Source organism: Gobius niger (genome assembly GCF_951799975.1).
Source record: "Gobius niger genome assembly, chromosome: 1".
NCBI classification, from domain to species: domain Eukaryota; kingdom Metazoa; phylum Chordata; class Actinopteri; order Gobiiformes; family Gobiidae; genus Gobius; species Gobius niger.
In genome coordinates this window covers 16,532,428-16,544,704 of record NC_136852.1, presented here as the reverse complement: position 1 = coordinate 16,544,704, position 12,277 = coordinate 16,532,428, and the positions used below count along the sequence as shown (strand labels likewise).

Genomic DNA, 12,277 nt, shown 5'->3' with positions numbered 1-12,277 from the left:
TCTGGTGATTTATTGTCTACAGCAGCTGATTTCCTCAGTTTTACGAGGCTTACAGCGGGTCTCCTGGCTTATTATAGGGCTATCTACTGTTCTAATTCACTCTCAATGCTCTACAACATCGATCTCGACAGCTGTTTATGATTTGAAACACCACTGAGTCAGATCATTTCAGTCTGTTGGAATCAATGGCAAAAAGTTATTGACAATGATTCATTGGTCAGACACACTAATTGACTGCTTCAGAATACTGTAATACACGTGTGCCAAAGGTTTGTGTTTTTAGCATTTTTACATCTGTTTGACAATGTTTTATGACTTTTTACCTGAGGCATTTCACTTTATTAGCTTTGCATAGGAATAGAGTGAGCGAATGCATAGCTACAGGTGTGTAATGCATCAAAAAACGTGAATGGCATAATTGGTTTTAAATTTGTTTGGGTTGTCATTGGTTATATAAATATAAATAAAACAACTGTAGAAAATCATATACAAATCTCAATATTTGCATGTTGTTGCACTTTATCCCCCGAGTTCGCAGGCCAGAGATGTTGAGAGACTTCTTCCTCTTGTTGCCCCTCTTGGTCCTGCCTCTGCGATCCTGCCTGCAGTGTTGAAAACCCACCAGACGAAGTGAAGAAGGTCCGGATTGTAGACATGAAGGAAAGGAATGAATGAAATTTCCACTGAAGGGTGGAAAAGCATCCATTGCAGGACACCTGTGAAAACATCGTTCTTCTTCCTCAAGCTGTGGGGAGCACCGGAGTGGAGACAAAACTGGTTGCTAAATGAAGAGAAATTGCCATGTGATTAGGTTTTATGGGATGTTGTGTGGATGTTGAAGGGGTTTGTAGAAGTAATGCAGGTAGTTTTAACATCTGGTCTATATGTGGCTGGAAGAAACACACATGTTGAGTGCACTTCAGAGATGAGTGTCCTGGCCTTTCGGCTTGGGACACTTCCGGCCAATCACGCAGCTGTTTTTGACACTGCACCTGTCTCTTCACGGGTCTCAAGTGCACTTCTCCCGTTTGGTTTCTGCATTGAATCTGTTTGTCTTTGAAGCTCCGAGGCACAACTACAGATCCTCGTTATCTGTTTTATACGTTTTAGAATGAAACCACCAACTCAGCAGCAACAAGACTCAGGAGGATTATACATCAGCATCTGTTGCAATGATTTGGGACACTATTATTTTATTGTGTGTCACACTATATACACATATAACGGGTTTAGTGCACTTATGGGGTTACAGTGCTTGAAAACTGCTTTTTGATGTTGGAGAGCTTGACAACAGACACGAAGTTTGGAAGTCAGTTTTGACTGCTGGGCATACTAAAAAAAAGTGACAACTTTGTTTTAGTATGCCCAGTTCCTTTGGGCCAACTCTTTCCTTCTTTTTGTTTGCGCACATCCTTTGTTAAATGTGCAACAAGTTAAACAAGTTCAATTGAACCGCACTTGCTTCATTGCATCTGGATATTTATTTCATGCATTGTCACCCATCAGCATGTTTCTCTTTTATCGAGGAATATCGGTGAACAATATCAGTGTAATGGGAGTTTGCAAAGCCGGATGCCAATATTGTGTGAGCTTGATCTTTTAGCATAGAGCATTGATGTATTGGGTGTCAAATTATGTCCCTCAGATGTTTTTGTCGATGGTGGAAGCACAATATTTTCCAAACTATAAGTCAGACTTTTTTCATAGTTTGGCTGGGGGTGCGACTTATACTCAAGTGCAACTTATATATCAAAATTTATAATTTCACATGTTTGTTTTTTTCATACTGACTGCTGCTAGAGGGTGCTTCTAAGCTTGTGTACGAGTATCTGCTACTCCTGTACCACCAAAATTTAAAAACTGGTAATCGAGCAGCAGAAAGAAAATGTGGAGTGAGCGAGAAACTTATGAGGGACTGGTGAAAAGATGAGGTTACTCCTACTGCAGTGAAGCAACAAACAAAAAAAGCGAAATGTCGGCATGGCCACAGTTAGAGGAACGAGTGGGTGCTTGAACAACGTGACGCTGGGAGAGGCTTGTCAACAGAGCATTAGTCCAGGTAGTTGCCAAGGCTGGTGCAACTTATACTCCGGAGCGACTTATGTATGTTTTTTTCTTCTTCATTATGCATTTTTTGGCCGGTGCGACTTATACTCCGGAGCGACTTATAGTCTGGAAATACGGTAGAGTCTCGACCACTTTTAAAGGGGCGCTCCAGGTAACCTCACATGGCACACAAACTTGATCAAACAATCACAAGTAACATAAAGATGTCCGTTTGTGAAGAGTTATCCTCACAAAATCACATGCACAGCTGATCCGGTACAAAAACTCGTGACAGTGATGCTGCTTGCTCTGTTTAATAGAGGTATATTGTTGAACATTTTACAAGCCATTTCCACTTGGAGAGAAATGTGACACAACGAAACAATGATTTAGTTCAGCGGAGAACACGTTTATAGCCCTGTTTAGAAGGCACTAAAGTCTTGAATCTTTGCACATGCACACGCACACACACGACAAAGACACCTGCAGAACACTTCAGCAGCTACAACACACAGCTTTCCATTAATTTGTTAGTCGAGCTCCTAATGGTGACACCACATATCGGTCTGCTATCGAGTTGTACAGTGAACACATGTGCCGTGATTATTATGGTTTACACAGGCTTAGTACACCGAGCGTCTATACAGGTGTGCGCCTCCAATAACGACAGGAAGCTCTAGGATTGCCATATACTCAGTGGAGTGCAGGTATCTTAAATACTTTAAAGATTACATACAACATATTGCTGTTATTTAAATACAGAATGTCTTTTAAATTATACATAATCACAAGACAACCATCTAAGGACTGCAACAAAAATGTACAAAAAACGTTTTAAATAATAGAGAGTGGTACATTCAAACAATAGCATAATATCTATTCAAATATTGCGGTGTTTTTTTTAAATAGCTTGTATGTATGTAAGGGTGCTTTCAAAGTCTGTCTTTATCGAAATCGTTCACCCTCAGTTAAGACACTGTGTTCGATCCCACGCTGGTGGCATTGTCGTTTTGCTAGTGCTGTTGATGAACGCGAGGTTCTTTTAAGCTTACTGCAAAGCTTTGGGTGAAACCTTGGCAGTTTGGTTGCTCTTGAAGACATTTATGAGAGGATCTACTATCAAAGCGCTGGCTTCTTTTCGGTGACCATGAAATTTGTAAGATAAATATGTAAACTAATGCATCTCGACTAAAGGAAGTGATATCGTTTGGCAATACTGTAGACGTTTTTCTTCTTCTTGCACCTTATACCATGTCCTTCCCTCCTTGATCGCCGATCCTCATCTTCGCTCTTCACTGCTACATGTTGCTCTCATTCTCGTTGTTGCATGGAGCTCTGTCGTCGTAGGTTCTGTCCAATGTGGTCCAGTCAGGCTCATTACCGGCAGCCACAGCCCTCCACCACCATGTCCTGGTAGTTTTTGAGTACCACTCGGTCTTGGGGGTCTAGATAGAGGAGGGCGATGGGGCTGAGGGACGTGGGGACGCAGCAGGCCCGGGGCACTGCTCCGTTGACAGAGTTGACCAGGGTCTGCACCATGGCGTGGCTGGACGAGTTCATGTGGTTGGCCAGTGGGAAGCGGCACTCCCCCATGCAGAAAAAGGCATCGTAGCCAGTAGGAGCAATAATCCACTTATGCCATCCCACATCATTGAAATCTACATAGAGGTTATGGCGCCGGCACCTGTTGCGTGAGAGCCGCTTTAGTTTGGAAGCACGGCCACCATTTCTTTTCACTCTTCTGTCTACCCAACTGAGCTCTCCTTTACCATCAGAGAAGCTTGTACTTGATTTTTTGGCCTTGTCCCAGTCTCTATAATAGTCCATACTGCTATTCCTACTCCTCTCTTTGGTTACTTTTCTCCCTCTCATTTTCTTGGATATACTAGGATTCCTTCTGCCATGTTTTACTAAGGGCTCTCCTCGGCCGTCATGGCTGTACGTCACCAACAGGGGTCTCTCTTGAGTCCAGCTGTAGTCGTCCTGCTTCACAGACCTGCGCACCCTCAGGTGACCCTTTCTGTTTTCATAGCTGACTTCAGATGTTATGTTATGGTCATGCACTGAGCTGTTATTCTCGGACTTGACCTCCAGCACGAAGCCCACACTGCCCGCTCCAGAAAGGGCCCTCTGGAGGAGCTCTGAGCTGACGCTAAATGCCTCCCACAAAGCTTCTGCACGACTGCGGCTGAGCAGACGGCTTTCTATCAGCACAGGGTTTGGGTCCTTCAGGCTGTCAGAGAGATACAGGTTCAGTCTGTGGGGCCAGGGGCCCAGAGAGGCCCTCTCATTGCGCAGAAGCCTAAGCTCAGCAGAGAGGAGTGTCTCATCATGTGGAATGGACGATATATTAAAGGAGATGTGCACTTTCTTTTGGTCTTCCTCTGCAGCATCGCCAAAGGGCTCTAGGAGAAAGAACAAAATATAAATGTTGCACCTGTTACTGTATGCATAAATCTATACAAGTAGCTCCAGAGCGTCATATGAGCAGAAACATACCTGAGTGGTGGAAGCTGCGCACTGTGTTGGCCTGCTGGATGTGGTGAGTGGGGAAGCTGAAGGCCTGGTCCTCCAGTAAATGGTACTGCTGCTGGTGGTAGCGGTAAAGGTCCAGGAGGTAGCGGGGCACCTGGACTCCGGGACGGGGCTCAGGTTTGGACTTGAGGCCCAGGCGGCTCAGCAGCAGACTCTGAATGGTATGAGCCACACTGGGCTCCAACACTAAGCTGGACTCGCCATGGTCAATGTGGCTGGTTGGTCCGCTGTGGCGACCTGATGAGGGCAGAGGTAGCAGCAGGACCATGAGGAGCAGCAGGTTAGCAGGGAGCATGGTGAGCCTACAGAGCAAGGAGAGTTCAAATAAGGAGATTGCACAGATCACAAAGTGACATAACCACACAGTGTAAAATATCGCTTTAAAAATCTGCTAAAGGCATAGCTCTTGAGCAGCTCTCAGACTGTAGATCATGAATGTCTTATTCTTCCTGGACACACTCGTTTGTCATAGTCGTCAGCCTTCACGTAACATATGCTCTGGAAATTTACAATCCAGTCAGATCCATATGAAGTTGTTGTTATTCATTGCTGTAGTAACAGCACAAGTTGCTTTTTTGTTTATCCTAATTTATGACTTGGCTCTTCCCCCCAAGGCCTGTATATCATTTGGGAAAGCAAAGTCTGAGAAATTAGTCTCTGTCCGTAACATAAACATGTTGTGCTGAGGGAAGATCACAGTGAAGCACTGAGCGATATGTTGCATCAATCAAAGTCTGAGTACTCTAGTGGAGTAATGGACTTCAATGGTCCTGACAGAACCACAAATCATGCATTTGTCGCAGTGCACATGAAGATAATACTCATACCGCTGTGTTCTTTCCTTTAAAACAATCGTGCTGGCTTTATTATAGCAATACCAGTGTGCACGTCCCCGGATAGTAAAGTGAGAGAACCCCGGACTTTTATCAAGTCCTTTTGCACAACTAAGAAAAGTTTGTTTGAGCAAAGGTTTCAGGGCGACTGTGAGTGCACTGCAGTGCAGCTGACTGAAGGCATGTGATCATCTTATCTGTACTTAGGATCCTGCTCTGTCCAGGAACATGACAATTACAGGTTTAACACAATTACCTCAACCTCACCATTTCTCAGGCTTCACCTCTGTGGAAAGACACAGCCCCCAATAGAGCAGTAATTAAACTCTGACTGATCTTTTAAATTAAACAATCTAGTCAATAAAAAAAAACTAAAAATAAATAACAATCTATAATGTAGTTTGCCTCTTCAGGTGTTGGCTTCTCTTTATAATGCCTTCTCCTTTTTATCACAATGTGTAAGAGAATCGATTAGCCCAATGTTTCCTGATAGCACCTGTTTATGACTGTGCAAACCCTTAATCACTCTAAATGACTGCTAATCTTCTGAGTTGCCTGCAAACAGGTGAAAAAGAGGTCACGGGTGTGAAGGTGTATATATTTTTATGTGCGTGTGCCATTACATAGACAAGCCAGGCGCTCAAAGGGCAAACAAGCGTGGGATTACTGCTGGCTATCCATTAAACCACGAGCCACACCCTAGGCTGTTTCACCTGAGGCCACTGAAGAAGAGGACTATTACAGATTAGGCACTTTGTGGACAGCCTCTCCCACTCACACATTAAGGACAGCAGCAGTATGTGTCTGTGTCTCCTGTACTTTCATCACCTACCAAACCACCTGCAAGGTTCAAAGTTTAACACAAACAGGCCATGGGTGTGTCTTCCCTCCAACTATTACAATGACAGAGGCGCTCCATCTCTTTGAGATATACAGCTGTTCTCCCCGGAGGTCTGTGTTATGGTTGGCTAAGCATGTACATGTTTTTGTGGACAAGTTCTAGAAATACTGACGTTAAAATTAGTAAGTGGTAGTTAAACGCCCTAATAGAGTACTTTTAATTTACAGCGAGATTTGAGTAAAAACAAGTGATCTAAAACTTTAAGGGCAGAACTACAGGCCAACTACAGTCGCTCTTGGAGTTTGCGCTATGTTTTTGACCTGACTTGCATATGAGAATCTAGAATAACCATGTGGGAGAAGGATTTTCTGTGAGTGTTCGGATCACCTTCGAATCTAATCTGGCCCATAGTTTACTCTGGCCACCTGCAGCCTCCATAGTGAAGGTCTTTACTAAAGGGGATGTTCCTATTTTTATACTTGGAAAAAGATGATAACGCTGCACAGCTGGAGCTCCTAAAAGAATTATTTCTTGGCACCACGGAGTAATGTTTTGGATCCCTTCATCAGGCATTTTTATACCAATTCTGCCCTCTTGTAGTATATTGTGTTCACTGACGTTGGATAAAATTTTTATTATGAGTGATTATGAACCCGGAAGTAGCACAGATGATAAAAAAATTAGCAACAATATTAGCCTTTTGGAGGCTAATATTGTAAACAATAACGGTTTATGGCTAAGCTATACCTTATTGAAATTCAGTCACACTTTTGAACCATCCTTCAGTGCCACCGGGGCAACCTGCAAGTATTGGCCCCCGTCCAGGCCCACAGTAAGAATCATCTGACTGGAGGATTCACCTATTGTATGTGTTTTGAGTTTTTAGTCGCAGGGGAAACAGGAGTATGATGGGGGAAACCGACAGACATAGGGAGAACATGCAAACCCCACATAGAAAGGCCCAGTTCGGGGATCGAACCCTGAACCTTCTATCTGAGAGGCACGAGCGCTAACCGCTGTGCCACAGGGGCACCCAGTTTGGACCTAGGAGAGATTGGGAACAGGGCTTTTAGGGGACTGTTTTCTGCCCTAAACACACATTGTTGCACAGTAGAAAAGGGTAATCAAATGATCAAAATTAAACTTAAAGCTTTCATACTTATCTGTTTTTGCATGTTTAGTTGAGCCAAACATCCATTTAATATGACTAATTCAGTTTGTCCAAAAGCCTTTTCTTATCACTCCATATATTTCCCCCAGACTACACTGCGGTTAAACGCCTACATTAATCATAACAGGGGGCGTACAGTGAGGCCCTTGGCTGTGTCTATGAGACATATTAGCATTGACCTGACCCGTGCAGCAGACAGCAGAGCGACCCTGGGCTGCAGTGGACGTGTGCCCCGTCGCCGGTCTTTACTAATTAAAACCTCTGACCTCAAGTGTCCGTCTGTGACCCCCGCTTTTGTCACGCTGCCCCGGATTCAGCTTTTTATCTATTTCAAACCCCGCTTCCCCTTTCCCATTTCCTCCAACATTCCTTGAACTCTGCCCTTGCATGTTGTTTTGTAGCCCTTTTTTAATGCATCATATTTATCACTTCATTCAGAGTGGTGGAGATTTTTGGTTTGAACTCTCTATTTTTTACAAAGAATGCATTGTATTTAATTAATTATTTGACAGGGACCATGCAGTCAGATGATAAAGTCAGAAAACATTGGCGAACTCCTCTGTTCACCTGACTTCACCTGTCATTATTTCAAGTACATCTGAAAGCGGATAGTTTACATAACTTGAATGACTTAATTTGAGGATTTGACTTGAGTAACACAGATACAGTACTTATTGAGTACTTCCAACGGCGCTTTTTCTAACTCCCAGAAAGAGTGTACATATCTGTTCAAATTTCGGATTCTTTATCTCCTCGCTAAAGCGGGTTTTTCCTCCTGTAAATGAATGGTGTTTTTGCGGAAGAGCGCGGAGCGGTGTGGCCCGGGCCAGAGGGTCCGGAATGTCACCACGGCGGGCTGATTTATCCACCGCCGCTGTCTTCATGTTACGCCTGGTCCCTCAACTTTCCCTTCCTGTTGTTCTTCCCGTGTTTCTTTTCCACAAATTCCTCCTTTCACTCTCGCCGATTTCTGTCTCTCCTCCTTTATAACTTAAAAAAAAAAAAAGCTCTTTGAATGCGATACGTGCCTCCTTCAATGTCACAGGGTTCACGTTCTCCCCCGGTGAGCGAATAATATGTCATGTCAGCCGGCCTCTGTGTGATATACAGTACAGTACATACAGTAGACTGCAGCTGCATAGTCGCGAGCATTACACAGTTTTTCCCCCGGCAAGCAACACCACAGTTGTTGTAATTAACTGCGAGGTTACTGCACTTTATTTCCCCTAATGCATGGCTGTACGAGTTAATGCGTAATGGTCATGGGGTTAACACTTTCTGCTTACTGAGGCATAACAGATGAAATCATTAGGCTGCAGCTATACTTCAGGTAGAGGCGCTGTATGGCTTTATTGGATACGATTAGAACAGCAGCTTTATTTATCCCATGTGGACCAATTAGCCAGGCAATAACCCATACAACAGTACAGTGCTATGCTGCCATGGAAAGTACAGTATGGCATGTACTCCTGTGATGGGGGCGCAGACATTAAAAGATCATTTTATGTTCCAAGCAAGGGCTGCATAACTTTGGAAAACTATCTGATACATCAAGTGTTGAGATTGCGATTCGATTTGCGACTTGATATTGATTGAAAATTTGAGAGACTGAAATATGAACCAATGCATTTCAGATAATGTTTGTAGAGGGTCTGACATTCTGGAGGTGTATGATTTTGCAAAGGATGCTGTACTGACTTAAATAATTGCAGCTTTTACGGTCTCCAGCGACAGGGTGTGGGGGGGCATTCTGCATTGTGGTCAATAAGAGCCCTCGATCGGGATTCAGCACTAAAAAAACATGAGTGGAAATCATGACACTTACAAAAGGCAGCGTGAGCAGCCAAATCAATGTGAAATACAGAACAAAAACATGCCTCTGGTTTCTACATTAGAGCGGCATTAACACTGAAGGCCAATTCAGAGGGGAACCTAGAGCGGTGTGCAGACTTACGTTTTGCTCTTTGAACTCATAACAGCCGCATTATTTCTGGACAAGTTGCTTAGCGGACGGGATTTTTATTTTTTTTGATTGAGCAACAGAGTGTGCCAGCAGCAGCGCCTGTGCGTGTGTGCGTGCGTCTCTCCCCAGAGTGACTAATAGCTTGAGCAGCACCGCTTCTGTGGCCCGCGCTTTGACAGACAGAGTGCTCTACGAATATGTGTGTGTGTGTGTGTGTGTGGCAGGGATGAACTTTACTCACGTCCAGGTGTGTTGGGATGTATGCAGAGTCCATGGTTTATCCTCGAGATCCAGTGTTAAGATCCCTCGTCTCTCACTCCCACTTCGTCCGGAGAGAGCAAAGTAGACTTTTGACTTTTTTTTTTTTATTCTTCTGGTTTTCTATCCTTCCTCACTCAGGGAAGACCGTATCTGACTTTCCTGTTCTTCCCACGAGCAAACAATCTATCACTGCTGCTTTGTCCATGTCTGTTCCCCTGAAGCTGAGTTGTTGTCAGTGTTGCCAGATAAGCACGCTACTCCTGATCAGCCTCCTCCTGCCCGTCTGACCTCTCTCCAGGCACCTCCCTCTCTCTACTCTCTCTCTCTCTCTCCCCCTGCACCTTTCTTCCGCTGGTTCAAACTACACTGGCAGTATCTGCATCACCAGCAGCAACCGACTCCTGAGCCTCTCCACTATGTCTGTGGCGTCCTCTCCGGTCTGGTCCTGCCTTTTGTATCTCCTCCCCCTTTCCTCTCTCACCCTGGTCTCTCTCCCACACACGGCTAGACACTTTTTTTTTTTGGGTCCAGGTGGTCAAATTGGCTTCAGTCTAATTGACTTTAGTCGCTTAGATCCTCCCCAAAAAGTGATGTCACCAAAAGCGGTCCCACTGCAAGATAATTACTATACAAGTTAGAATGATAATGGATAATGATGGATATATGAAGGGGCATTGCATCAGAAGACTTTTAAAAATGTATTATCAAGGTTTTCAATTAGTCTAACATTATATTCATTTTTTTACCTTTCCAAAATGCACCTGCTTAACTTTTCTGTCTGGTTTCTGTATACGTTCAGTCCATCATTCTAAATACCGCTGTCTATAAGAACAAACAAACCACAACCTATGAATGGGTGACTCATAGGCCTCAAATGCAGTCACCAATTTTGTTATTTGTGATTGGATGGAACAAAGGGGGGGGTATGGGGGGGGGGAGAAGAAAACGTACTATTTCTTTCTCCAGGCAAGGTGCGTTTGTCCTTCCAGCTCGGGAGGAATTTGTATTCATGGTGTCGGGCCATGAGAAAACGTCTCTTTAGGATGCACCGTCTCACATATTAGGACTCATCTGGAGAATCACTTGTCCGCCTCGCTGTGCTGCTCCTCCTCTCTGTCCCCTACGCTCGTCTGTCCCGGCCACCCGTCCAGCTACGTGCTCGGAAAGACGCGCTCCATGACTTCATTCATCCCCATTCAGGGACCGTCCCGGGGCATCTTTTGTGAATGAACGCCTCTCCTCGACAGTACTCGCTCCGTCCAGCAGGTAGTGCCTCGTGGACAGTGGTGACTGTGACCTTGAAACACATTGGCACCTGTGATAAAGAAGAAATTAGTTTTTTTTCTATAATAGTAATAATAATAGACATATTGATATTAACCTCTTAACCATCACCTGAAAATATATATTTTTTCTAATCTTAAAGCTTCTTAGAAAAAAAAGCTGGATGAAAAAAAGTGACTCAAGAGCAACAAAAAAGTGACAAAAATGTGGCCAATCATGACAAAAAAGCAATGGAAAAAACTATGGATAAGCAACAAAAACAAGGGAAAAAAACCTACGAAAACACAATAAAAAGCGACAAAACCCCCCACAGAAATGTGACAAAAACGAAACAAATAAGTGACAAAAAAAAGCCACAAAGAAGCAATAATAGAGCGACAAAAACTTGCCCGAAAATTAACAGTAATACAACAAAAAACTATGAAAATGTGACAAAAATGTGGTGACAACGCAACAAAAAAGTTAGGATGAGTTTTGTAGGCCTTTGCTTTCAAATGAGGCATTACGCTGTTGCTCTCCAGTAGGGCTGCAACTAACGATTATTTCGGTAATCGATTAATCTACCGATTATTTTTACGATTAATCGATTAATCGCTTGGCTGTGAAAGGTGCATGGAAATTGTATTTTTTCAATTTTTTTATCACATAAAGCTAAAGTGGCGGCGCTTGAGGACATGTTGATGGAGTAAACTTAAAGTAAATGTTTGTGGGAGGCTATTAGTGCTAATTCTGCTTTCTGATTGGACGAGGCAAAGACAGATATTTATGAAATTTACAATGTACAAAACACTGCAGACCCTAACTTAAAAAACAAAGTAGGTTTTCATCCACATTACATAATTCTCATGTCTTTTTTGCTCTATTTTAGTCTGTGTTTACTAGAAAACGATTAATCGATTACTGAAATAGTTGACAACTATTTTAGTAATCGATTAGTTGTCGATTAATCGATTAGTTGTTTCAGCCCTACTCTCCAGTAAAGCAGCTTTTAGATTTGGGTAAAGCTGAACAGGAGAAAATGTGCTCTGTTAAGGCGGGGTAAGAGGTTAGATATTTTCAAGAATCCTTTTACTTTACAGTTGTTGGCTACTGCATAAGCCTGGTGATGAAAAACACTTGGGTCCTGGACTTAACCCATAGCTCAGCCACAACCTCGTATCCGAATGAGCTTTAATTCCAGCCTCCAGGTTTCCCATCCTCTGGAAAATCCTTCGGCTGTCTGTCCTGCTGACTTCCGACGGGGGTGGAGAGACACTTTAAAGTGATACCTCCCTGCCCTCCCTCCACACTGGGCCTCTTTTCTACATCCCAGCATTCCCACCTACAGGCCGTCCCACACGTGA

The 12,277-nt window shown here is 43.6% G+C and overlaps 1 protein-coding gene across 1 annotated transcript; it reads right to left on the bottom strand.

Annotated features, from left to right (window-relative positions):
* Nucleotides 1–2,352: 2,352 nt before the first annotated feature.
* On the bottom strand, nt 2,353–10,093 carry bmp16 (bone morphogenetic protein 16). Its single transcript, XM_079555460.1, has 3 exons — nt 9,631–10,093; nt 4,546–4,883; nt 2,353–4,451 (listed from the first exon to the last, which is right to left on the bottom strand). The coding sequence occupies exons 2-3, from the start codon at nt 4,874–4,876 to the stop codon at nt 3,424–3,426; spliced, it is 1,359 nt and encodes a 452-aa protein (XP_079411586.1). The 5' UTR covers nt 4,877–4,883; nt 9,631–10,093; the 3' UTR covers nt 2,353–3,423.
* Between the last annotated feature and the right edge of the window lie 2,184 nt (nt 10,094–12,277).